General features: G+C 46.2%; 2 protein-coding genes across 3 annotated transcripts; both read left to right on the top strand.

Annotated features, from left to right (window-relative positions):
- The first annotated feature begins 1,949 nt into the window (after nt 1–1,949).
- Nucleotides 1,950–17,946, top strand: LOC310837509 (uncharacterized protein). The gene is made up of 4 exons (XM_083724204.1): nt 1,950–2,014; nt 14,041–14,213; nt 14,343–14,469; nt 16,420–17,946. Exons 2-4 carry the CDS (start codon nt 14,139–14,141, stop codon nt 17,700–17,702), a joined length of 1,485 nt encoding a protein of 494 aa, XP_083580330.1. The 5' UTR covers nt 1,950–2,014; nt 14,041–14,138; the 3' UTR covers nt 17,703–17,946.
- On the top strand, nt 13,054–26,034 carry LOC310837918 (uncharacterized protein). Of its 2 annotated transcripts, none has more exons than XM_083725155.1 (4): nt 13,054–13,091; nt 21,954–22,131; nt 22,477–22,603; nt 24,555–26,034. In XM_083725155.1, the coding sequence occupies exons 2-4, from the start codon at nt 22,057–22,059 to the stop codon at nt 25,247–25,249; spliced, it is 897 nt and encodes a 298-aa protein (XP_083581281.1). In that variant the 5' UTR covers nt 13,054–13,091; nt 21,954–22,056; the 3' UTR covers nt 25,250–26,034. The 2 variants fall into 2 exon arrangements, with proteins under 2 accessions (XP_083581281.1, XP_083581280.1); XM_083725154.1 differs by lacking the exon at nt 13,054–13,091 and adding an exon at nt 20,915–20,983.
- Nucleotides 26,035–26,049: the final 15 nt, after the last annotated feature.

Below are 26,049 nucleotides of genomic sequence, written 5' to 3'. Positions count from 1 at the left end.
GGGGGGGGGTTCCGGCTGATGTGACTGCCACCCCTTTCAAATCCCTGGCCGACCTGTGGAACACCAGAATACCTCAGGCTTTTGACAAAATCACCCCTGAGTGCCTTCTCCCACTTTGTGGTGCCTCCAGAGTTTAGGGCGAAGAAAGTAGCTGGGAGATGGGTCAAATGCAAGTGGAGGAACGATCCGAATGAATGCAACTGAACACCGGTAAGGGCTCATTATCGTTATCATTATCGAGCCTACCTAGTGGCAGTGAAGGCAGGAAAGAAGGCATACTTTGCTGCCTCCATTGCATCCTCATTTGGCACCCAGCAGAGCTTTTCCGGGTTGTACGGGACCTTTTACAGGCTGGCCCAAAAACGGTGGAAGAACCAACGGTAGCTCGCTGTGACTTGTTTGCAAAGCATTTTGAGAAGATTTCTTGCTTGTGTTGGATGAGTTTCAGTTGGTAAGGTTCAAGGATGCGGACAAGGTGCTCGGATCAGTCAAGGCAACCACTGGATGGATGGCAGCTAATGGATTGAGGTTGAATCCTGACAAGACAGAAGTACTGTTCTTGGGGGATGGGGGGTGGGCTGGTGTGGAGGACTCCCTGGTCCTGAATGGGGTAACTGTGCCCCTGAAGGACCAGGTGTGCAGCCTGGGAGTCATTTTGGACTCACAGCTGTCCATGGAAGCGCAGGTTAATTCTGTTTCCAGGGCAGCTGTTTACCAGCTCCATCTGATACGCAGGCTGAGACCCTACATGCCCGCAAATTGTCTTGCCAAAGTGGTGCATGCTCCGGTTATCTCCCGCTTGGACTACTGCAATGCGCTCTACGTGGGGCTACCTTTGAAGGTGACTCGGAAACTGCAATTAATCCATAATGCAGCAGCTAGACTGGTGACTGGGAGTGGCCGCCGAGACCATATAACACTAGTCCTGAAAGATCTTCATAGGCTCCCAGTACATTTCCGAGCACAATTCAAAGTGTTGGTGCTGACCTTTAAAGCCCTAAACAGCCTCAGTCCTGTATACCTGAAGGAGCGTCTCCACCCCCATCATCCAGCCTGGACACTAAGGTCCAGCTCCGAGGGCCTTCTGGCAGTTTCCTTGCTGTGAGAAGTGAGGTTACAGGGAAGCAGGCAGAGGGCCTTCTCGGTAGTGGCGCCTACCATGTGGAACGCCCTCCCAGCAGATGTCAAGGCAATAAACAACTATTTTACTTTTAAAAGACAACGGAAGGCGGCCCTGTTTAGGTATGTTTTTAATGTCTGACGCTGTATTGTTTTTAATATTCTGTTGGGAGCTGCCAGAGTGGCCCAGCCAGATGGGCGGGGTATAAATAATAAGTTATTATTATTATTATTATTATTATTACTACTACTATTACTACTACTACTACAGTACTTGTGCTCTAGACCCTTGGCCCTCTTGGTTGATGAAAACTGGCAGGGAGGGAACAGCTGGCTGGGCCAGGGAGGTGATCAATGGTCCTTGCCTGTATGAAGGAGGCAGTGGTAAAACCACTCCTTAAGAAACCTCCCCTAGATTCAGAAAACCTAACAAACTATCGGTCAGTTGCTAATCTCCCTCTCTTGGGCAAGGTTTTGGAGCGAGTGGTCGTGGACCAGATCCGGGCGCTTTTGGAAGAAACTGATTTTTCTGGATCAATTTCAATTGGTGTTTAGGCCCAGTAGTTTAGACACAGAAACTGTTTTGGTCACCCTGTATAATGACCTCTAACATGTCCTTCTCAACCTTTCAGCAGGGGGTGACGTTTTTGAATTGAACCCATGAATTTCTCACTAAATAAATGGGAATATAGAGCTTGCAGGCTGGGAAGGGCATTTCTGTTTGCAGGGAGGGGGAGGCGGATCTGCTGCCCCTCCCCCTCCCTCTGGGTCAAGGAGCTCCGCTTCCTAGAGAGGCAGGAAGGGGGGGTTTTATGGGGGGGGAGGCAATTTGGAGGGGAGGGGTCTCCATCCTCATTCCAGGAAGAGAAGCGGACTTGGAGAAGAGGAGAAAGAGGTGCCGCATATTGGGGGGTTATTTGGGGAGGGGGGGTGGGAGAAAGATTTGCTTTCCCTCCCCCCTGAAACTTCAAACAGGGCAACAGGGAAAGGAGGTGGGAGAATTGGGGGGGGGGGGTAGAAAGGAAAGCAGGGAGGGACTCCGCTTTTTCTCTGTGGGGGGGTCGTGATAAAGGCCATCCTGTTGCAAAGTGGGGTCCCCCTCCCTCAACAGGGTTTGCATTGCAAGATGCTTTTTGAAGCGCAGAGATCAAGTCAGGCTCCCATGGTGGGGGGAGGGGGGGCGAAGACACTGGAAGGGTCCCCCCCCCCCAGCGCACCCTAAGTACAAAGGGATTTGCAGCCCCACCCTCAGTGCTGGATTCACGTATAAGCTAAACAAGCTATAGCTTAGGGGTCTCACTCTCCCGCCCCCCCCAGGAAAAAAAACTGATGGTACATTTCCGAAATATAAGATAAAAAACAGATAAAATAAAACCTACATACAGCAACAGTGTGTTGTGTTGTGTAGGCTCCTATGGTGTCAGTAATGAGCCCCGCCTGCTCCCTAAAATATCTCTGGTTTGCTCATTTCTACATATAGGGTGTCTACATTCTGCATGGACTGGTTGCATGGCAACAAATGCAAATGGCTTTAGATACCTATTAGGTCCATAAATTACCATATAGCATATATCCAACACAAAAAAACAGCAGCAATTTGTTGTTGACAAAGGACAGCTGGACTTATAAAGGGCCCCTACTCCATTCAGAGGGGTGGCAGCCCCATTTCACCTAGAGATGCTCCTCTCTGTTTAACACCCTCCATCTCTAGGGGAGAGAGGAAGGAGATTTCGAAATGGGTGGGGGGTGAGAGATGGACAGTGTCAAGGAAAACCAGCCTCCGCAGCTTCCTGAGTAAGAAAGAGGATGATATAAGAAGGAAGCAAAAGGAAACAAGAATTTGCTTCTTTGGAAGGGGGAGCCCCCTCCCCCATGTTGGCAGAGTGGGGAACAATGGGGGAGGATTTGCTGTCCTGTTTATGTGCCCCTGAAGTGGAGGGAAGAGGCACACTTTGGATTTCCTGGAGCTTGAAAAATGGACGCATGAGTGACAGAATTTAAAACTACTCACGCAGCTTCAGGTCTGTGCTCATGAGGGGCCAGTTTTGTTTCTCGTTTTTCCTTCTTTTGGTTTTTTTGTTAAATAATTTTTATTAGTTTTCAAGTACCTCAGGTTACATACGCTTCAGGCTACATACACTTCAGGTTACACACTTCACCAACCCAGAAATAGTGCTTCAGGTTAAGAACTTTTTTTCAGGATAAGAGCAGAAATCAGGCTCTGGTGGCACGGCAGCGGCAGGAGGCCCCATTAGCTAAAGTGGTGCTTCAGGTTAAGAACAGTTTCAGGTTAAGAACGGACCTCCGGAACGAATTAAGTACTTAATCCGAGCCTAGGACTTGCTGATCAGAAGGTTGGCGATTCGAATCCCCACGGCGGGGTGAGCTCCCGTTGCTCGGTCCCAGCTCCTGCCAACCAAGCAGTTAAAAAGCATGTCAAGTAGATAAACAGGTATCACTGTGGCGGGAAGGTAAACGGCATTTCCATGTGCTGCTCTGGTTCGCCAGAAGCGGCTTAGTCATGCTGGCCACATGACCCGGAAGCTGTACGCCGGCTCCCTTGGCCAGTAAAGCGAGATGAGTGCCGCAACCCCAGAGTCGGTCACGACTGGACCTAATGGTCAGGGGTCCCTTTACCTTTACCACTGTACCAAACTCCCAATATATGCCACATTGTATCAATACCAGATTACCCCGCACATTTCTCATTAGCATTAAAAAATAACCAAAAAGAAGACATTTTTACGCCCCCCCCCAAATCCTCGGACTTCCCTCCACCCCCTCTTCTGGTTCTTTAAATAAACCAAATCATCTTACATTCTGGATCCCTTTACACAATTTCCCAACTACTGAACAATTAAACTTGTGGTATACTGCACAGATATTTTAAACATTCTGACCGCTTTATACGTTACGCATCTATGCTTACAGACTATTTCCCCTTTTAAAATGATCCTTATTGTTGCTTTTTGCAAGCATTTAATCCATGTTTGCTGATGTCCCAATTTGCCAGACTGTTACCCATTCTTTTTTCTTACTTTGGCATATTTAAATCTCCTCCGGAAGAGGCTTCCCATTAGGACAATTCCCAATTTGAGCCCTCCTTCCTTCCAAATTTCTCTCTGTCTCCACAGTTGTGATTTCACCCAAATTTCTCGTAACTATTTCCTGTCTGTGCTCATGTTTAAAGCTCCTCAAGAAGCTGCTAACAATTAGGACCATTTCCAGTTTCAACTCGCTCTTATCTTAACATTGGTGATTTTACCAATACTTCCTCAAATGTTTTCTGCGTGTGCTGCCCTTCAAATCCCTGCTCTTTCCTTTTGGATTTTCTTCATAACAATTAGCCGTTCCCACTTTACAAACTTTCCCACCTGTCTTTGCCCAAGAGTCTCCCCTGCGTCTCTTGTTTCTGGTTCTTCCGCCATGTTGTTATATATTGATCCAACCTGGTACTAATGGTCTCTGATATCTTGGCCATACTTTCCATAAAATCTCTCTTCCATTGATACAAAAATGCCATAGTTTCAGCATCTGAGCTCATCTGTGGCTAACGTTCCATTGTTTTCAGAACAGCCAGTTTCCTCTATCAGTCCTGATTACGTCCAAGGCCATTCAGTACAGTTTCCCAGTAACCACCAGGGAGATCTAGTACTTTCCCAGTGAAAGCGTATTAAAACCGCTTGTCCGCTTTTCCAAAATGTCTCAGAGTGGGGTACCAAATCACAATCTTATAATCCTCAGCAGAGTACTTCATATATCTCAATCCAAGTCTCTTCTGCAAAAAGTTTGATACAGTAGTATTAGGGCTCCCTGACACTCCCAGGACTCTGGCACCACCTTCCCTTTTCTGTCTCTCAACACAGCACCGTAGCCACTTTTAAAATCTCCTGATATTGACAATCAGTAAATAATGGGTTTTGGTGGCTCATCAGCAGGCATATGTCCATAGGCTTTTTTTTAGTAAAATAAGTTCTCCTACTTGCAACTTATTTCCATGTAACGTAATTTACCTGGAAAGCGAAGGGTGGACCTCCTGTTTTAACACTTTGTGTATCGCCAAATTCAGTCTAATTAAATCTAATCTGATTATATTTCTTTCTTCAGTCAAAATGGTAGAAGATGCAGAATTCTTTTTACCCTTTTATTTCAGCTTGAATATTTTTAGTTGGGAGTCTCCTGCTGGCAGTAGGCAGCTCAAGGCTTCGTCCCACAGAGTCACAGCTCTAAACTCTCCTGCCCCCCCCGCTTTCCCTTCCCAAGCGGTTGAGGTCTGTGCTCATGAGGGACCAGTTTTGACCCCCTGGTTATTTATCACCCTGTCCTACTGCACAGAATTGGGAAGATAAAAGCGCAGCTCCTTGCTTTGAAATACAGCTGGGACAGTTCCAGAAGTGGCCAGTTTTACACCTCCTCCGAATCTCCTACAGGCAGTGTGTCAGGGAACTGCCATCGGAGCGAGAGGCGGAGGCAAGGCTCCAAAGCGATGCTGGAGAAGGGCCCAGCAGGGAGAGAGGCAGCTCATCGGCTGGGGAAGGAAATCAGCGTAACACCAGGGATAAAGGGGGGCAGATGGGGGAATCGGCGAGGGGGCTCCAGGACTCCTTGCCGGAGACCAGCAGGGAGAGCATGGGTCCTCTGCTGCCCACACCCACCCTGCGCAGAAGACTTCCGCGCAGGGAGAGTAGGCGGAGACTTGGCGTCAAAGAACTTCTTTGCTGGAAGAGGTTCAAGAAACGCCCACTGCCGGATTCTGCTAGCGACTGAAACAGCCACAAAGTGAAGGGCTGTCCAGACAGAAAAGGTTTAACCAGGCAACCTAGCCAGGAGTGGTGGCAACTTACGCACGAGCAACCCCTATAACCATTACACAGTGCAATGGCCTTAGAGGGATCAATGTTTGCGCCGTCTCTTCTTAAAGGTGGAGTGGAAAGAGGAGCCGTGCAGCTTCCTCAGGTAGTGAAAGAGCAACGGGAGCAGGGAGGAGGGAAGAGGCACAGATGGGACAACCCAGCTTCCCTCTGTGTTGAGTCTTCTTCTTCTTCTTCTTCTTCTTCTTCTTCTTCTTCTTCTTCTTCTTCTTCTTCTTCTTCTTCCAGGCCCTATTGAACCTTGAGGAGGTGGTCGTGTTTTTCACAGAGGAGGAGTGGATCCCGGACACTTAGGTCCAGCACTGAGGGCCTTCTGGCGGTTCCCTCACTGCAAGAAGCCAAGTTACAGGGAACCAGGCAGAGGGGCTTCTCAGTGGTGGCACCTGTCCTGTGGAACGCCCTCCCACCAGATGTCAAAGAGAAAAATAACTACCAAACTTTTAGAAGTCATCTGAAGGCAGCCCTGTTTAGGGAAGCTTTTAATGTTTAATAGGTTATTGTATTTTAGTGATTTGTTGCAAGCTGCCCAGAGTGGCTGGGGAAACTCAGCCAGATAGGCGGGGTATAAATAATTTATTATTATTATTATTATTATTATTATCATCATCATCATCATCATCATCCAGGCCAAAGAACTCTGCACAAGGAAGTCATGGAGGAGAATTATGAGATGGTGGCCTCTCTGGGTAAGTATGCATTTTTATTTATTTATTTTGCACATTTTTACTCTATTTATTTTAAGAAATCAATTAAATTTAAATGCATTTGCATACTGACCATACCTTAATATAGTTTCCCTTATAAGATAATGAAAGATGCAAGGTAAGCTAAACTTTAATAAAGAAGAACTAAAACAAGAGGATTTTCCCCCCTGTTTGCTCTTACATAGTTCATTATGTTTATTTTATTTATGCCGTTTGTATCCCTTCCTTCGTCTAATGATCTCCTGGTAGGTAAAAAGCAAAATTCAGAAAACTACCATATCCATACAAAAGATAATAAAATGCAGAAGCAAAACTACAACAAATTAATCAGTCTCTATTATAGCAACAGTTAGAACTCTGCAAATCGTAAAGAAAACCTTGCCCCCACATTTCCAAACTCTCTTAGATACTTTACATTTTTTAAACGGCACAATTATTTCTTTTCTAGAAATAAGGATGCATTTTTATCCCTCTTGACTGATACTCGTCGAAGATGTGAATCTGCTGTTTGAGCCATTTATTCATTCTATGAAGGAGTAACATAGGAATAGCCTGCTGTATCAGTGCAGTTTCCCATCTAGTCCAGCATCCTGTTCTCCCACTGGCAAAACCAGATGCCTCTGGGAAACCAGCAAGCAGGATTCGAACACAAGAGCACTCTTGCCTCCTGTAGTTTCCAGTACACTTCTCCTCCATGTATTTGGGCCATCATTGCTCCCTTTGGGATCAAGTTCCCTGGTTTAACTATGTGCTGTGTGAAGAAGGCTGATCTTTTATTTGTGCTTTATACCATTATTATTATTATTATTATTATTATTATTATTATTACTACTACTACTACTACAGTGGTACCTCTGGTTACAAACACTTCGGGTTACAAACGCTTCAGATTACAAACTCCACTAACCCAGAAGTAGTACCTCGGGATACGAACTTTGCCCCAGAATGAGAACGTGTGCCGTAGGTCCCATTAGAGAAAGCACGCCTCAGGTTAAGAACAGTTTGGGTTAAGAACGGACCTCCGGAATTAGCTTCGTAACCCGAGGTACCACTGTATTTTCTGGGATTATTTCCTTTCCTAAAAATTTGCTACATAGGAGAGGGGAGATTGTTGGGGATGTTGGAATAAGAGAAAGTGCTGATTGGTATTGCTGTGTGTTAAGTTCTCTTGTTCTGTTCCTTGAAATCCTAACAATATTTTCTTACCCCCCACTTAAAACCAGGTGATGGAGAAGGCAATCAGAATTATGAGGGGCCTTCTGTTAAGTACTTCTGTGTGAGTGAACACCTTAGCACACATCCACAAAGTAACACAGAGAAGAAATCCTTTAAATGTATGGAGTGCGGAAAGAGCTTCAGTAAAAGTGGAAATCTTACTGCACATCAACGAATTCACACGGGGGAGAAACCATTTAGATGTATGGAGTGTGGGAAGCGCTTCAGTGAAAGCGGAAATCTTACTGCACATCAACGAACTCACACGGGTGAGAAACCATTTAAGTGTATGGAGTGTGGAAAGTGTTTCCGTGAAAATGCAAAACTTATTATACATCAACGAACTCATACAGGGGAAAAACCACTGAAATGTATGGAGTGTGGGCAGAGCTTCAGTCAGAATGGAACTCTTACAACACATCTACGAATTCACACAGGTGAGAAACCCTTTAAATGTATGGAGTGTGGGCAGAGCTTCAGTCGGAATAGAACTCTTACAACACATCTACGAATTCACACAGGGGAGAAACCCTTTAAATGTATGGAGTGTGGGCAGAGCTTCAGTCGGAAGGGACGCCTTACTCTACATCAACGAACTCATACAGGGGAGAAGCCATTTAGATGTATGGAGTGTGGGAAGTGCTTCAGTGAAAGCGGAAATCTTACCGTACATCAACGAACTCACACGGGTGAGAAACCATTTAAATGTATGGATTGTGGGAAGTGCTTCAGTCACAGTGGAGGTCTTATAAGACATCTACAAACTCACACAGGAGAAACCCTGTAAATATTTGGAGTGTGGAAAGAACTTCAGTTAAAATGGAAAACTTACAATGCATCAACCATCTTACACAGGTGAGAAACCATTTAAATGAATGGAGTGTGGAAAGTGATTCAGTTATGACGGAGTTCTTAATAAACACCTACGGACTCTCACAGGGGAGAACTCAATTAGATGTATGGATTGTGCCAAGCGTTTCCCACAGAGTTCACTTTGTCCCTCATATCAACAAAAGCAGAGACATCACCTTGCTGACAAAGGTCCATATAGTTAAAGCTATGATTTTCCCAGTAGTGATCTATGGAAGAGAGAGCTGGACCATAAAGAAGGCTGATTGCCGAAGAATGGATGCTTTTGAATTATGGTGCTGGAGGAGACTCCCGAGAGTCCCATGGACTGCAAGAAGATTAAACCTCTCCATTCTTAAGGAAATCAGCCCTGAGTGCTCCCTGGAAGGACAGATCCTGAAGCTGAGGCTCCAGTACTTTGGCCACCTCATGAGAAGAGAAGACTCCCTGGAAAAGACCCTGATGTTGGGAAGGATGGAGGGCACAAGGAGAAGGGGACGACAGAGGACGAGATGGTTGGACAGTGTTCTCGAAGCTACCAGCATGAGTTTGACCAAACTGCGGGAGGCAGTGGAAGACAGGAGTGCCTGGCGTGCTCTGGTCCAGGGGGTGCCGAAGAGTTGGACACGACTAAACAAGAACTACAACATATAGGGAGAAATCAATTGTAAATTTATGGAGTGTATTTGATGTTCTGGTGTTTGTATGGGAAGTTGTACATATATGTATTAAAGCTATGAAGGTAATGTCTCATAATAGTATAATGAAAGAGATAATGTACTGTAAGGGATGTGTAGACTATGACTGGAGTGCTGATTGTGAGTGAACATGGGCTGAGAGTTTGTTACTATTTGGTCTTTGGCAGACAGAGTTAGGAATGGAGAGTTGTGAAAAGTGGAACACGACAGTGGTGTTTAGGAAGCAGGATGGGCTCTAGAATCATAGTACTGTACAGTAGTACCTCTGGTTACGAACTTAATTCGTTCTGGAGGTCTGTTCTTAACCTGAAACTGTTCTTAACCTGAGGCACCACTTTAGCTAATGGGGGCCTCCCACTGCTGCCACACCGCCGGTGCATGATTTCTGTTCTCAGCTGGAGGTAAAGTTCTTAACCCGAGGTACTTCTTCTGGGTTAGAGGAGTCTGTAACCCAAAGTGCTTGTAACCCAAGGTACCACTGTAGAGTAGAAAGGGACTCCAAGGGTCTTCTAGTCCAACTCCCTCTTGTAAGAACAGCAGCATAAAGCCCATTTTTTATGATTGCAATAAGTGAACAATGAAAACACAGAAAGACTGAAACCATCGTCTTATGTGCACATGGTAATTTTTAACCCATCCTACATTGTTTATATTTTCTAAATTCATTGATTTTACGATACCTTCTCATTCATGGCTACATTAACGGAAAAGCGGATAAAATCCCTGGTGGCAGCCAGAATAAAGGAGGTGCTGAGACGGACAACCAGTATGTGGGCATTGCCAGTGGTTTCAGGAGAGCTATTTCCCTGGGGAGCGACGAATCTCTGCCCCCATAACTGGCCCATCTTTCAGATATCTGTAGAAAGAGCAGGCAGTATAGGAGGCCGAAAGCAGAGTTAATCTGGAGCTGCTCCTCCCTCTGCTGGCATTGAGCATTTGCCCATGACATGAAACAGCCACAGCAGGTGCTGCAAGCTGCCCATAGTTGGACTCCCCCCCCCCGGCTCCCTCCTCCATCACCCCCCAAGACAGACGGATGCCAACAGGGTCTCTCTGCCTGCCGAGGATTCAACCTGGGACAGTCTTCTGCATGCAAAGCATTGAATTCAAGACCTTTAAAAAAATTAATCATTTATTCAAAATAAATACAGCTTTGTCCACTGCCATAATATCACAGATTGATCACTCCAATCCTCAGTCCCACATTACAGTCCTGTTGGCTCCCCCAATGCCCTCAATAGGAACCCAACTACTGATCTGCTTGGCTATACATTTCAAATCATTGTATCCCATCCACAAATACCTCCGTGGTGATGATGGTGGTGGCGGCGGCGGCATTAAAATAACCTGTTCTTCAATCAAGGGAGGAGACCAGATGGTGTCAAAGGTATCTTTTTTGGAGATACCTTTGATTAGACATTGAAGGTGAGGTGTTCTGATGGAGCAGGGGTGGCCAACTCCGAAGAGACTGTGATCTACTCACAGAGTTAAAAACTCGCAGGGCAAAGTTGTTGAGCCTTTTTTAGGGGAGCCAAACGTTTAGGGAGCTTCTTTGGTGGGGAACCAGTGATCTACCAGTGATCTACCTGTTGGACATGCTTGTGAAAGTATTCCCTGCCCAAGCTGCTTCAGTGGTGTATTTTCTCCTGGAGACACCTAGGGGATTTTAACACCCATGCCGACCCGACCTTACAAGGGGCCACTTGGACTTTGTGGAAAGCATGGCCTCCATGGGGCTGTCACTGAATAAGTTTGGCCCAACTCATAGTCACGGACATGCCTTAGACCTGGTGTTCACCTCTATTGACATGGGTGATCTGACACTAAGTAAAAGCGAAACTAAAGTGCCATGGTCAGATCATTTCCTAGTGCAACTGGACTTCTCCTCAACCCTTCCCCTCTGCAGGGAGGTGGGACCAATTTGGATGCCCCCCCGCCACTTAATGGATTCAAATGGTTTCCAGAGAGTGGTAGGGGATGCTTTACCATTTTGAATCTGACCGGACGTGGGTTAGAGCTCAACACTGATCCTACAAGTGGCGATAGTAACGGCGAAGAGGACTTTCTTCACTGCCTCTATCGCATCTGCAGAAAATAGCAGCAGGGGACTCTTTCAGGTGGTTCTCAATTTAATGGAACCACTTTTGCCACTGGGGCCTGGTAAAGACCCCAAGATCTCCCACAACGATTTTGCAAAGTTTTTGCAGATAAAGTTGCTCAGATTCAGAAGGATGTAGACTCTACCATGGGAGCAGGAGAGTGCTAGAGTCCTGTCTAGTTGAGTTGCATGGAATCCCTGTTACCTCCGAGGATGTGGACAGGCTGTTTGGTCAAGTGAAGCCAACCACCTGTCTCCTTGATTCTTGCCCATCCTGGCTAATAAAAGCTAGCTGGGAAGGGCTGGGTGATGGGCTCTCTGGAGTGGTGAACGCTTCCCTCTGTGAGGCAGCCTTCTCAGACCCGCTGAATGAGGCAGTCATTAAACCGCTTCTTAAAGAAACATCTTTAGATCCAGCTAATATGGCCAACTATCGCCCAGTCTCAAATCTTCCATTCTTGGCAAGGTGATTGAGCGTGTGGTTGCTGAACAAGTCCAAGCACGCCTAGAAGATGCGGACCATTTGGATACCGTCCAGTCGGGATTCAGGCCGCATCATGGGACTGAAACTGCCTTGGTGGTGCTGGTTGATGATCTCCGGCGGGCTAGGGACAAAGGTGAGAGCTGTTTCCTAGTTCTGCTGGATCTCTCAGCAGCTTTTGATACCATCGACCATAACATCCTTCTGGACCGTCTAGAGCAAGGCTTCCCCCATCTCAGCCCTCCAGAGGTCTTGAGACTATAATTCCCATCATCCCTGACCACTGGTCCTGCTAGCTAGGGATCATGGGAGCTGTAGGCCAAAAGCATCTGGAGGGCTGATTTTGAGGAATCCTGGTTTAGAGGAGCTGGGGGCACTGTTATACAGTGGTTCCGCTCCTTCCTCCTGGGCCGTGTCCCGAAAGTGCTGTTGTGGGAGCCTCAAGGTTGCGTCCTCTCCCCCATGCTTTTTAACATCTACATGAAGCCGCTGCAAGAGATCACCAAGGGGTTTGGGCTGGGTGTTCATCAGTATGCGGATGATACCCAGCTCTACCTCCCTATCAGATTGGAACCAATCTGAGACCTTCTGCATTCAAAGCAAATGCTCTACCACTGAGTTGTGCCCCACACACTATAACAAAGCCTAACCTTCTCCATCAGCTCCCTCTTTTTTACAAAAGGTACACATTGTAGTGACACTGGACCAGCCTTTAGGGTTGTCTTAAATTACTGCTCTAAACTCCTTTCCAGGATGAGAATTTTTAGAAATGCGGTGTGCGTGCGTGTGAGTGATCTTTCGCTGCCACTGCCTGGAATTGAACCCATGAATTTCTCACTAAATAAGCGGGAATATAGGGCTTGCTGGCTGGGAAGGGCATTTCTGTTTGCAGGGAGGTGGGGGGCGGATCTCCTCCCCCTCCCTCTGGGTCAATGAGCTCCGCTTCCTAGAGAGGCAGGAAGCTATTTTTCTGTGGGGGGGGGGAAGCAATTTGGAGGGGAGGGGTCTCCATCCTCATTCCCGGAAGAGAAGCGGACTTGGAAAGAGGAGAAAGAGGTGCTGCATATTGGGGGGTTATTTGGGGAGGGTGGGTGGGAAAAGGATTTCCTTTCCCTCTCCTTGAATCTACAAAGGGGGCAGCTGGGAAAGGAGGTGGGAGAATGGGGGGGGGGGTTTAGAAAGGAAATCATGGAGGGACTCTGCCCTTTCTCTGTGGGAATTGGGGGGGGCTGGATGCAGGCCATCCTGTTGCAAGGTGGGATCCCCCTACCCCAACAGGGTTTGCATTGCAAGACCCTTTTTGAAGCGTAGAGATCAAGCCAGGCTCCCATGGTGGGGGGACTGGGGGGGGGGCAAAGGCACTTGAGACGAACCACAAAAGGGTGCCCCACCCTGTGCATGTTGACTCAGAGGTCAGTCCTCCTCTGTTCAAAGGGGGGGCAGCCCCATCCGCCTAGTGATGCTCCTCTCTGTTTAACACCCTCCATCTCCCTTCTCACTGCTGCCCCCTCTTGCCCCCCCCAGGCTCTGCCTCCTGCTTCAGGGAGCCAGTCTGGAGGGGAGGGGAGGGGTGAGCTCCTCCAGAACCCTGATCTGCCCCCCTCCAAAATCCGCTCCTGAAATCCCTGCCTCAGTGGGGCTCCTGGTAGAGCCGGCTCCAAGGGGGAAGATATGGAGAGCGGCTGATTGTGAGAAGGAGACTAAAGGAAAGGATTTGCTTCTTGGGATGGGGGCGTCCCTCACCCCCCATGTTGGCAGAGTGGGGAACAATGGGGGAGGGTTTGCTGTCCTGTTTATGTGCCCCTGAAGTGGAGGAAAGAGGCACAGTTTGGATTTCCTGGAGCTTGGGAAAAAACACCTGACCGGTTTCCCTCCTGCTAAGCAAAGCAAGGGAAATGGACACATGAGTGGCAGGATTTAAAACTAATCAGGCAGGTTCAGGTCTGTGCTCATGAGGGACCAGTTTCGACCCCCTGGTTATTTTTCACCCTGTCTTATCTCACAGAGTTGGGAAGAAAGAAGCTTCTTTCTTTGAAGTACAACTGGGACAGTCCCAGAAGTGGCCAGTTTTACGCCTCCTCCGGATCTCCTACAGGCAGCGCAATGGCCTCAGAGGCACCGTTTGCATTGTCTCTTCTTAAAGGTGGAGTGGAAAGAGGAGCCAGGCAGCATCCTCAGGTAGGGAAAGAGCAACGGGAGCAGGGAGGAGGGAAGAGGCACAGATGGGACAACCCAGCCTCCCTCTGTGTTGAGTGGGGATGAAGGGGACCAAAGAGAAGCTCTGTTTTCTTCCTCTTCTTCTTCCAGGCCCTCTTGACCTTTGAGGAGGTGGCTGTGTTCTTCACGGAGGAGGAGTGGGCTCTGCTGGATCCGGGCCAAAGAGCTCTGCACAAGGAAGTCATGGAGGAGAATTATGAGATGGTGGCCTCTCTAGGTAAGGGAAGATTTGTATCCCTCTTGGCTGTTAGACGTTGGAGGTGTGACTCTGCTGTTTGTGCCATTTATTCATCCCATGTCTTCTTCTTTGGTGACCCCTCGTAGCTGAGTAAAATTGCCTTCCATGAACACGGTCTTAACGGTGTGTCAATTTAGTTTCTATTTTGGATCCACACATCCTTCCACAGTGGGGACATAGGTTTTCGGGCAGGAGTTAATTACAGTGAGCCTTTGCCAATGTGCTTCCCTCTTAGCTTCTCTCTTTTGTCCTGAGTTTGTGCTTCTTCAAAATCCATGACGCCTTTGGTAGAGGTTATTCTCCACCTGGATGATGATGATGATGATGATAGTAATAATATTTATTTATTTATTTCCCGCCCATCTGCCCGGGTTTCCCCAGCCACTCTGGCCGGCTCCCAACAAAATATTAAAAATAGAATCAAACCTTAAAAACTTCCCTAAACAGGGCTGCCTTCAGATGTCTTCTAAAAGTCAGATATTTGTTTATTTCCTTGACATCTAGTGGGAGGGTGTTCCACAGGGCGGGTGCCACTACCGAGAAGGACCTCTGCCTAGTTCCCTATAACCTCACATCTCGAAGTGAGGGAGCACTCGCAGACCAGTGTTTCCCAATTTTCTGTGCTTGTACTGCATTTTTTAAAGATTTGCCTAGAAACCTCTTTGGTTGGCCATCGGTATTTCCCATTCCATTCTTAAGTTGGCAATAGAGTACTTGCTTTGGAAGACAATAATCTGGCATCCGAACAACATGACCAGTCCAATGAAGTTGATGTTGAAGATTGTATTTTGTCAGTAGGTAATTCTTCAGAAGCTGATATTGTGGTATGAATTTGCAAAAAAAAACTATTTATAATATACAAAGAGACACCATACAAATAATGGTGGCATGAGCTTTACTGGTGCACGTCATTTATTAGCTTTTAATTGGCCACCAGATACTATGCTGTCTTTGCTTCACAAGATTAATCTTTTTCAATATTTGTACAGTAACATATGACAGAAACAGCACTTCTGTTTTACTTATTCCTCATAGCAGAGACATTCATACAGCGGTACCTTGGGTTACGAACTTAATTCGTTCTGGAGGTCCGTTCTTAACCTGAGGCACGTTTTCGCTAATGGGGCCTCCCGCGCCGCTGCCACATGATTTCCGTTCTCATCCTGGGGCAAAGTTTGCAACCCAGAGCAACTACTTCCGGGTTAGCGGAGTTTGTAACCGGAAGGTATTTTGTAACCCGAGGTACCACTGTATTCAAGTCTGAGCCCATCTTCTCACTTGGAACAAAAAAAATACAGGGATGTTGTCCTGGACCAATCGAGAGGTACATACTTCCACTTTGCTGTGAGACTGTAACTTTCTGTCTCCTTCAGTGTGTAGGAATACAAAAAGATCCCTTTTGGATCAGAACGAGGGCCCATCTTTTCCAGCATCCTGGTGCAGGTTTAGGTGATGTGAACAGTTTCCTGGAATGTATCAGTGAGATATTACAGATCAGGGAGGAAGGAGAAAACTGAATACAGAGGCATAGCATTTTCACAGGAGGGGAAAGATGGAGAAAGTGTGTCCCTCCAGAGGTTGCTGCACTACAACTCCCATCAGCCCTGGTCATTTGACTTCTTTAGTTGGGTTGATGGTACTTAGAGTCCAACCACATCTGGAGGGCCATAGATGCCTCACCTCAGCATAGAAGGTTTCTCTTGGTATTCAGTGTTACATGTGAGTTGAAGGTAGAACTGGATACTAAGGGTTCTGGAGATTATTTTCAGATTTCCTTTCTTTTCCTAAAATGTGGTACATGGGAGAGGGAGGAATGCTGGAGGTGTTAAAATAGGAGAAGGTGCTGATTGGTCTTGCTGAGTGTTAAGTTCTCTTGCTGTTTTTCTTGAATACCTAACAAAATTCTCTTTCTCTCCCACTTTCAACTAGGTGATGGAGAAGACAACCAGAATTTTGACGGGCCATCTGTAAAGTACTTCAGCATGAGTGAACACTTTAGCACACAACTACAAACTCATACAGGAGAGAAACCCTTTAAATGCATGGAGTACGGAAAGAGCTTCAGTGAGAGTGGAAATCTTACAAGACATCAACAAAGTCACACAGGGGAGAAACCGTTTAAATGTATGGAGTGCGGAAAGAGCTTCAGTCGTAGTGCAAACCTTACTATACATCAACGAACTCACACAGGGGAGAAACCATATAAATGTATGGAGTGCAGAAAGAGCTTCAGTCAAAATGCAAACCTTATTGTACATCAGCGAACTCACACAGGGGAGAAACCATTTAAGTGTATAGAGTGTGGAAGGAGCTTCAGGGTTAGTGCAGTGCTTAGTGTACATCAACGTATTCACACAGGGGAGAAACCATTTAGCTGTATGGAGTGCGGAAAGAGCTTCAGTCAGAATGCAAACCTTATTAGACATCAACGAAGTCACAGAAGGGAAAAACCATTTAAATGTGTGGAGTGCGGAAAGAGCTTCATTTGTAGGGCAAGCCTTACTATACATCAACGAACTCACACAGGGGAGAAACCATATAAGTGTATGGAGTGCGGAAAGAGCTTCAATCAGAATGCACACCTTATTGCACATCAGCAAACTCATACAGGGGAGAAACCACATAAATGTATGGAGTGCGGAAAGACCTTCAATCAGAATGCACACCTTATTGCACATCAGCGAACTCATACAGGGGACAAAGCATTTAGATGTGTGGAGTGTGGAAAGAGCTTCAGTCGTAGTGCCAGCCTTACTATACATCAACGAATTCACACAGGGGAGAAACCATTTAAATGTATTGAGTGCGGAAAGAGCTTCAGTCAGAATGTAAACCTTACTATGCATCAACGAATTCACACAGGGGAGAAACCATATAAATGTATGGAGTGTGGAAAGAGCTTCAGTCATAGTACAAGGCTTACTATGCATCAACGAATTCACACAGGGGAGAAACCATTTAAATGTATGGATTGTGGGATGGGTTTCAGTGAAGGTGGAACACTTAATAGACATCTACGAACTCACACAGGGGAGAAACCAGGTAGATGTATGGAATGTGGCAAGAGCTTCAGTCAACGTTCATACCTTACTATACATCTTCGAACTCACACAGGGGAGAAACCATTTAAATGTATGGATTGTGAAAAGAGCTTCAGTTACAGTGGCTCTCTGAGAAGACACCAACAATCTCACAGAGAAGCAAATGTTTAAATGGAAGTAGTGAGGAAAGTGTTTCAATTAGAATGGAGTTCTTAATTAACACCTATGGACTCTCACAGGGAAGAACCCATTTAGATGTATGGAGTGCGCCATGTTTTCCTCACAGAGTTCACTTTGTCCCTTATATCAACAAACCCGTATATGGAAAATTCAATTGTAAATGCATGAAGTGTATTTGATGTTTTGGTGTTTGTATGGAAAGTTGTACATATATGTATTAAAGCAATGAAGGTAATGTCTCATAATAGTAAATATAATGAAAGATACAATGTACTATTAGGGATGTGCAGAATGTGACCCTGGAGTTCTCATTGTGAGTGAACGTGCTGAGAGTCCATTGATATTTGGTCTTTGGCAGAGAGAGTTGGGAATGGAGAGTTGTGAAAAGTGGAGCACGACAGTGGTGTTTAGGAAGCAGGATTTGCTCTGGAATTATAGAACTGTAGAGTTTAAAGGGACTCCAAGGGTCTTCTAGTCCAATTCCCTGTTATAAGAGCAGCAGTGTAATGGCTTGGCTTTCTCCTACAGAAGCGAGACAGCTCCGGCAGTAATTATCTCAGATTTATTGCTGCAACACGTAAATCACTGCGGAGCTCAGTCCTTTTTTTTTTTTTTTTAAAAAAAAAGATATTTATTAAAGTTTTCAAAAGATTGTATAAGATAGAAAAAAACAGAAAAAACAATGAGATACAAAACACATACAATAACAAGTATAATTTCAATCCCTTATATCCATAAAACTTACTTTCCCGACCTCCTCATACCTCCCCTTGCGGAGCTCAGTCCTCGGCGTCTTCTCCCAAGTTTGCTGTTGTCGTCTGAGCTCCGCCCCTTCCTTCCCCAGCAATGAAAACCCCACCTTCGCTTTCTCTCTCTTTTCTGCCTCTCACATATTCTCTTGAGCCTACACGTTTTTTGGCAGGCTATTTCTGCAGTTGGCAGGCTATTTCTGCAGTCACACTGACAGTGTGTTTCCCCCCTTTCCTGCTCTTCTTTGAGAGCAGGCTCCTACTGCAGCTTAGCTTCACATTCCAGCCTAATCTCATCTCCCTGTGTCCCAGCATTCTCAAGACACTGTCAGCAGAGGCACGAAAGGCAAGGAGCTGACAAGCAGCATAAATCCCTTTTTTCTAATTGCAACAAAAGACCAATGGAAACACAGAAAGACTGAAACCGCTATTTTGTGTCACAAGTAATCTTTAAACTGTCCTACGTTATTTATCTTTTAAAAATTCATTGTTTTACAATACCTTCTCATTCATGGCTACGTGTCATGTTTGGAAGTCCCCCCTCCCTTTTTGGTAGCTCACCAATGAGAATTAATGAGCAGTTGATAGATTTCTGCTCTTTTTATCATGTTACTAGCACAAACAGGCAACTCCTCGCAAGGATAGCAGTACTTACCCACTTCCAAAGAAATGTCCCTCCTTCCCTGCTTCTCCTTTGTTCTCTGACAGTCACATATCTCAGAGAGTTGGGGGGGGGAGTTTCCCCCCACTCTGATTCATGTATTGCCCAGCTGCTTCCCTCTATCCTGTTGCCTAGCTACTATCTCAATGCTGGGTAGCTCCTGTCTCAAACTTGCAGCCTCTGAATATGCCTGTCTCTCTGCATTGTGATACTCTGGAAGGGGGGGGGGCAAATCTTCCCTCTCCTCTTCTGTTAGAATCTGATCTTCCTGCGATTGCATTCCTCAATCCTCCGATTCAGATCAGTCCCTGACACTACATTCATGGCATAGTAGACAAAATCCCTGGTGGCAGCCGGAATAAAGGAGGTGCTGAGGGGAAGAACCAATATGGGGAGGGAAGGTGGCACAGGGAAATGTGGGCATTTCCAGTGGTTTCAGGAGAGTCATTTCCTTGTGGAGAGAGGAATCTCTGTGCCCCCATAACTGGCCCATCTTCCAGAAATCCATAGAAAGAGCAGGCAGTATAGGAGGCTGAAAGCAAGAGTTCATCTGGAGTTGCTCCTCCCTCTGCCGGCATTGAGCATTTGCCCTTGACATGAAGCAGCCACAAACAAGTGCTACAAGATGCCCACAGTTGGACTTCACCCCCAAAGGCCCCTTCCTCCATCGCCCCCCCAAGACAGACGGATGCCAACAGGGTCTCTTTGCCTGATGAGGATTTCATCTGGGACCTGCTGCATGCAAAGCATTGAATTCGAGACCTTAAAATAAATAAATCATTTTTTTCAAATAATAGCTTTGTCCACTGCCATAATATCACAGAATGATCACTCCAATCCTCAGTCCCACATCACAGTCCTGTTGGCTCCCCCAATACCCTCAATAGGAACCGAACTACTGATCTGCTTGGCTAGACACTTCCAATCATTATATCCCCTCCACAAATTCCTCTTTGATGGTGGTGGTGGCATTAAAATATCCTTTTTGTTCTTCAATCAAGGGAGAAAAAGGGAGACCAGACTGTGTTAAAGGTTATCTTTTTTGGAGATACCTTTGATTAGACACCAATGGTATGTGGGGTGTTCTGACAGAGCAATGATCCAGATGTTATTGATCCAAGCCTCTATTGCTCTTTTAGAGCTTTCCTTCCATCGTTTTGCAGTAACTGAAATCTAGCTGCTGTGAACAGAAAGGAAATTAATTCTTTAGACTGAAGAGTAGAATATGGGGTCAAATACGGTTATAATAAGGTAAGTGCTGAATTAGGACGGATAGATTGTTGAGAGATTTTGGAGGTCAGATAAAAAGCTCTTCCCCAGAAGTCATGGACCATGGTACACCCCCAACAAACGCGAAAATGGGAATCTGAGACCTTCTGCGTGCAAAGCAACTGCTCTACCACTGAGCTGCACCCCCCTAAAAACATAACAAAGCCTAACTTTCTTCATCAGCTCCCTCTTTTTTACAAAAGGCACGCATTACAATGACACTGGACCACCATTTAGGGTTGTCTTAAGTTACTGCTCTAAACCCCTTCCCAGGGGGGTGGGCTTTTCAGAAATGCGGTGTGGGGGGTGTCCGTCTTTCGCTGCCTCTGCGGGGAATTGAACCCAAGAATTTCTCATTAAATAAACAGAAATATAGAGCTCGGTTGCTGTGAATTGAACTTCTGTTTTCATGAAGCGGGAGGCGGATCTCCTGCCCCTCCCCCTCCCCCTGGGTCAATGAGCTCCGCTTCCTAGAGAGGCAGGAAATCTGTTTTCCTTTTTTGCGGCGGGGGGGGGGGAAAGGCTATTTGGAGGGGAGGGGTCTCCATCCTCATTCCCGGAAGAGAAGCGGACTTGGAGAAGAGGAGAAAGAGGTGCCGCATATTTGGGGGGTTATTTGGGGAGGGGGGGTGGGAGAAGGATTTGCTTTGCCTCCCCCTGAATCTACAAAGAGGGCAGCTGGGAAAGGAGGCGGGAGGATTGGGGGGGGGTGAAAGGAAAGCAGGGAGGGGCTCCGTCCTTTCCCTGTGGGAATCATTGGGGGGGGGGGTGGATGCAGCCCATCCTGTGGGTTCCCCCTCCCCCAACATGGTTTGCATTGCAAGATCCTTTTTGAAGCGCAGAGATCGAGCCAGGTTCCCATGGTGTGGGGAGGGGAGGGGGGGCGAAGACACTTGAGACGAACCACAAAAGGGTGCCCCCCAGCAACTTAACTACAAAGGGATTTGCAGCCCCACCCTGTGCATGTTGACTCAGCAGTCAGTCCTTCTCCGTTCAAAGGGGGGGGGCAGCCCCATTCCACCTAGTGATGCTCCTCTCTGTTTAACACCCTCCATCTCCCTTTTCACTGCTGCCCCCTCTTGCCCCCCCCCCGGCTCTGCCTCCTGCTTCAGGGAGCCAGTCTGGAGGGGAGGGGAGGGGTGAGCTCCTCCAGAACCCTGATCTGCCCCCCTCCAAAATCTGCTCCTGAAATCCCTGCCTCAGTGGGGCTCCTGGTAGAGCCGGCTCCATGGGGGAAGATATGGAGAGCGGCTGATTGTGAGAAGGAGACTAAAGGAAAGGATTTGCTTCTTGGGAAGGGGGCGCCCCTCACCCCCCATGTTGGCAGAGTGGGGAACAATGGGGGAGGGTTTGCTGTCCTGTTTATGTGCCCCTGAAGTGGAGGAAAGAGGCACAGTTTGGATTTCCTGGAGCCTGGGAAAAAACACCTGACCGGTTTCCCTCCTGCTAAGCAAAGCAAGGGAAATGGACACATGAGTGGCAGGATTTAAAACTAATCAGGCAGGTTCAGGTCTGTGCTCATGAGGGACCCCTGGTTATATTTCACCCTGTCCTATCTTGCAGAGTTGGGAAGAAAGAAGCATAGCTTCTTTCTTTGAAGTACAACTGGGACAGTCTTGGAAGTGGCCAGTTTTACGCCTCCTCTGAATCTCCTACAGGCAGCGCAATGGCCTCAGAGGCACCATTTGGACCGTCTCTTCTCAGAGGTGGAGAGGAAAGAGGAGCCAGGCAGCTTACTCAGGTAAGGAAAGAGCTTTGGGGAATTGGATAGGAGAGAAGAGTGGCACAGATGGGAAGAAGAAGAAGAAGAGTTTGGATTTGATATCCCGCCTTTCACTCCCCTTCAGGAGTCTCAAAGCGGCTAACATTCTCCTTTCCCTTCCTCCCCCACAACAAACACTCTGTGAGGTGAGTGGGGCTGAGAGACTTCACAGAAGTGTGACTGGCCCAAGGTCACCCAGCAGCTGCAAGTGGAGGAGCGGAGACGCGAACCCGGTTCCCCAGATTAGGAGAGTACCCAGCCTCCCTGTGTGTTGAGTGGGGATGATGGGGATCTAAGAGAAGCTCTGTTTTCTTCTTCTTCCAGGCCCTCTTGACCTTTGTGGAGGTGGCTGTGTTTTTCACGGAGGAGGAGTGGGCTCTGCTGGATCCAGGCCAAAGAGCTCTGCACAAGGAAGTCATGCAGGAGAATTATGAGATGGTGGCCTCTCTAGGTAAGGGCAGATTTTTATTCCTCCTGGTTTTTTGACGTTGTAGTTGCAAAACTACTGTTTGAGCCATTTATTCATGCCATGTCTTCCTCTTTGGCGAAGCCTCGTAGCCGAATAAGATTGTCTTCCATGAACATGGTCTTAATGGTGTGTCTGTAAGGGACTGTGGAGTCCAATTCTGGATCCACACATCCTTCCACAGTGGGGACATAGGTTTCTGGGCAGGAGTTAATTACAGTGAGCCTTTGCCAAATGTGCTTTCCTCTTAGCTTGTTTCTCCCTTTCACCCTGAGTTTGTGCATCTTCAAAGTCCATGACGCCTTTGGTAAAGGTTATTTATATATAATTGGATAACAACAACAACAACAATTTATCATTTATACCCCGGCCATCTGGCTGGGTTACCTCAGCCACTCTGGGCAGCTCCCAATAATTTTTTAAAAATAGAATGAAACATTAAAAACTTCCCTAAACAGGGCTGCATTCAGATGTCTTCTAAAAGTCAGATAGCTGTTTCTTTCCTTGACATCTGATGGGAGGGCGTTCGACAGGGCGGGCGCCGCTACCAAGAAGGCCCTACCTGGTTCCCTGTAACCTCACATCTCGAAGTGAAGGAGCGCTCGCAAACCAGTGTTTCCCAATTTTCTGTACTTAAACTGCATTTTTAAGATTTGCCTTGAGACCGTCTTTAAGCCTCTTTTGTTGTCCACCGGTATATCAATTTCCATTCTTAAATTGGTAATAGAGTGGTTTCTTTGAAAGACGATAATCAGGCATCTGAACAATATGACCAGCCTACCGAAGTTGATGTTGAAGATTGTACTTTATAGCAACACTGTACTTTTGTCAGTAGGTAACTCTTCATAAGCTGATATTGTGGTATGAATTCGCAAAAAAACCCTCTCTGTGTATAATATTCAAAGAGACACCATACAAATAAATGGTGGCATGAGCCTTCCTTTTCCACGTCATTTATTAGCTTTTAATGGGCCACCAGATACTATGCTGTCTTTGCTTCACAAGATTAATCTTTTTCAATATTTTTACAGTCACATATGACATAAACAGTTTTACTTATTCCTCATAGCAGAGACATTGATACAGTGGTACCTTGGGTTACAAACTTAATTCGTTCTGGAGGTCCGTTCTTAACCTGAGGCACATTTTCGCTAATGGGGCCTCCTGCGCCACTGCCACATGATTTCCGTTCTCATCCTGGGGCAAAGTTTGCAACCCAGAGCAACTACTTCTGGGTTAGCAGAGTTTGTAACCCGAAGATTTTGTAACCCGAGGTACCACTGTATTCAAGTCTGAGCCCATCTTCTCACTTGGAACAAAAAAAATACAGGGATGTTGTCCTGGACCAATCGAGAGGTACATACTTCCACTTTGCTGTGAGACTGTAACTTTCTGTCTCCTTCAGTGTGTAGGAATACAAAAAGATCCCTTTTGGATCAGAACGAGGGCCCATCTTTTCCAGCATCCTGGTGCAGGTTTAGGTGATGTGAACAGTTTCCTGGAATATATCAGTGAGATATTACAGATCAGGGAGGAAGGAGAAAACTGAATACAGAGGCGTAGCATTTTCACAGGACGGGGAAGATGGAGAAAGTGTGTCCCTCCAGAGGTTGCTGCACTACAGCTCCCATCATCCCTGGTCATTGGACTTCTTTTCTTCGGTTAATGCCACTTAAGAATCCAACCACAACTGGAGGGCCATAGAAGGTTTCTCTTGGTGCTCAGTGTTACATGTGAGTTGAAGGTAGAACTGGATACTAAGGGTTCTGGATATTATTTTCAGATTTTTTTCCTAAAAATGTGGTACTTGGGAGAGGGAGGAAAGCTGGAGGTGTTAAAAAAAGAGAAGATGCTGATTTGTCTTGCTGCATGTTAATTCTCTTGTTCTCTTCCTTGAAGACCTAACAATATTTTCTTTTTCCCCACTTACAACCAGGTGATGTAGAAGACAATCAGAATTTTGAGGGGCCATCTGTAAAGTACTTCAGCGTGAGTGAACACCTTAGCACACAACTACAAACTAACACAGGGGAGAAACCCTTTAAATGTATGGAGTACGGAAAGAGCTTCAGTGAGAGTGGAAATCTTCGAAGGCATCAACGAACTCACACAGGGGAGAAACTATTTCAATGTGTGGAGTGTGGAAAGAGCTTCAGTCGTAGTGCAAGCCTTACTATACATCAACGAACTCACACTGGGGAGAAACCATATAAATGTATGGAGTGCGGAAAGAGCTTCAATCAGAATGCAAACCTTATTGTACATCAGCGAACCCACACAGGGGAGAAACCATTTAAATGTATGGATTGTGGGATGGGTTTCAGTGAAGGTGGAACACTGACAAGACATCTACGAACTCACACAGGGGAGAAACCATTTAGATGTATGGAATGTGGCAAGAGTTTCAGTCAACGTTCATACCTTACTATACATCTTCGAACTCACACAGGGGAGAAACCATATGAATGTTTGGAGTGCGGAAAGAGTTTCAATCAAAGTGTACATTTGAGAATACATCAACGAACTCATACAAGGGAGAAACCATATAAATGTTGGGAGTGTGGAAAGTGCTTCAGTAAGAGCGTAACTCTTAGAAAACATCAGGAATCTCACAGGGAAGCAACGGTTTAAATGTTAGGTGTGTGGAAAGTCTTTCAATGGAGTTCTTAATTAACAGCTACATAGTCATAGGGAGGAACCCATTCACTTTTATGGAGTGTACCAGGTTTCCCCACAGAGTTCATTTTGTCTCTCATGTCAACAAACTCTTATATGGAAAATCCATTGTAAATGCATTAAGTATGTTTTATGTTCTGGTGTTTGTATGGAATATTGTACATATATGTATTAAAGCAATGAAGGTAATGTCTCATAATAAGTATAATGAAAGATACAATGTACTGTTAGGGGTGTGCAGAATGAGACACTGGAGTGCTCATTGTGAGTAAACATGTACTGAGAGTCCATTGATATTTGGTCTTTGGCAGAGAGAGTTGGGAATGGAGAGTTGTGAAAAGTGGAGCATGACAGTGGAGTTTAGGAAGCAGGATTGGTTCTGGAATCCTAGAACTAGAGTTTAAAGGGACTCTTAGGGTCTTCTAGTCCAATTCCCTGTTATAAGAGCAGCAGTGTAATGGCTTGGGTTTCTCCCACAGAAGCAAGACATCTCCGGCAGTAAATATCTCATATTTATTGCTACAACACTTAAATCATTGCGGAGCTCGGTCCTCGGCGTATTCTCCCAAGTTTGTTGTTGCCATCTGAGCTCCGCCCCTTCCTTCCCCAGCAATGAAAACCCCATAAATCCACTACAGCATGGCCATAAACCTGTACGTTCAACTGCTAAAATATACACCCAATATGTACCAATTGAGAATTATGTTACTGCTTTATGAATGAGCACTGTGTTTTATGAATAGACTGTATTTTGT

The sequence above is a fragment of the Podarcis gaigeae genome (genome assembly GCF_964106915.1).
Source record: "Podarcis gaigeae genome assembly, chromosome: 2".
In the NCBI taxonomy this organism is placed as follows: Eukaryota; Metazoa; Chordata; class Lepidosauria; order Squamata; family Lacertidae; genus Podarcis; species Podarcis gaigeae.
The sequence above is the reverse complement of the archived record's forward strand: the minus strand, read 5'-3'. Positions and strand labels throughout refer to the sequence as shown.

Coding starts and splice junctions, on each gene's coding strand:
- LOC310837509 (XM_083724204.1), top strand. CDS start 14,139: ATGGCCTCAGAGGCACCGTTTGCATTGTCTCTTCTTAAAGGTGGAGTG. Junction 14,214..14,342: donor GAGCCAGGCAGCATCCTCAG/GTAGGGAAAGAG, acceptor TTCTTCTTCCAG/GCCCTCTTGACCTTTGAGGA. Junction 14,470..16,419: donor TGAGATGGTGGCCTCTCTAG/GTAAGGGAAGAT, acceptor ACTTTCAACTAG/GTGATGGAGAAGACAACCAG.
- LOC310837918 (XM_083725155.1), top strand. CDS start 22,057: ATGGCCTCAGAGGCACCATTTGGACCGTCTCTTCTCAGAGGTGGAGAG. Junction 22,132..22,476: donor GAGCCAGGCAGCTTACTCAG/GTAAGGAAAGAG, acceptor TTCTTCTTCCAG/GCCCTCTTGACCTTTGTGGA. Junction 22,604..24,554: donor TGAGATGGTGGCCTCTCTAG/GTAAGGGCAGAT, acceptor ACTTACAACCAG/GTGATGTAGAAGACAATCAG.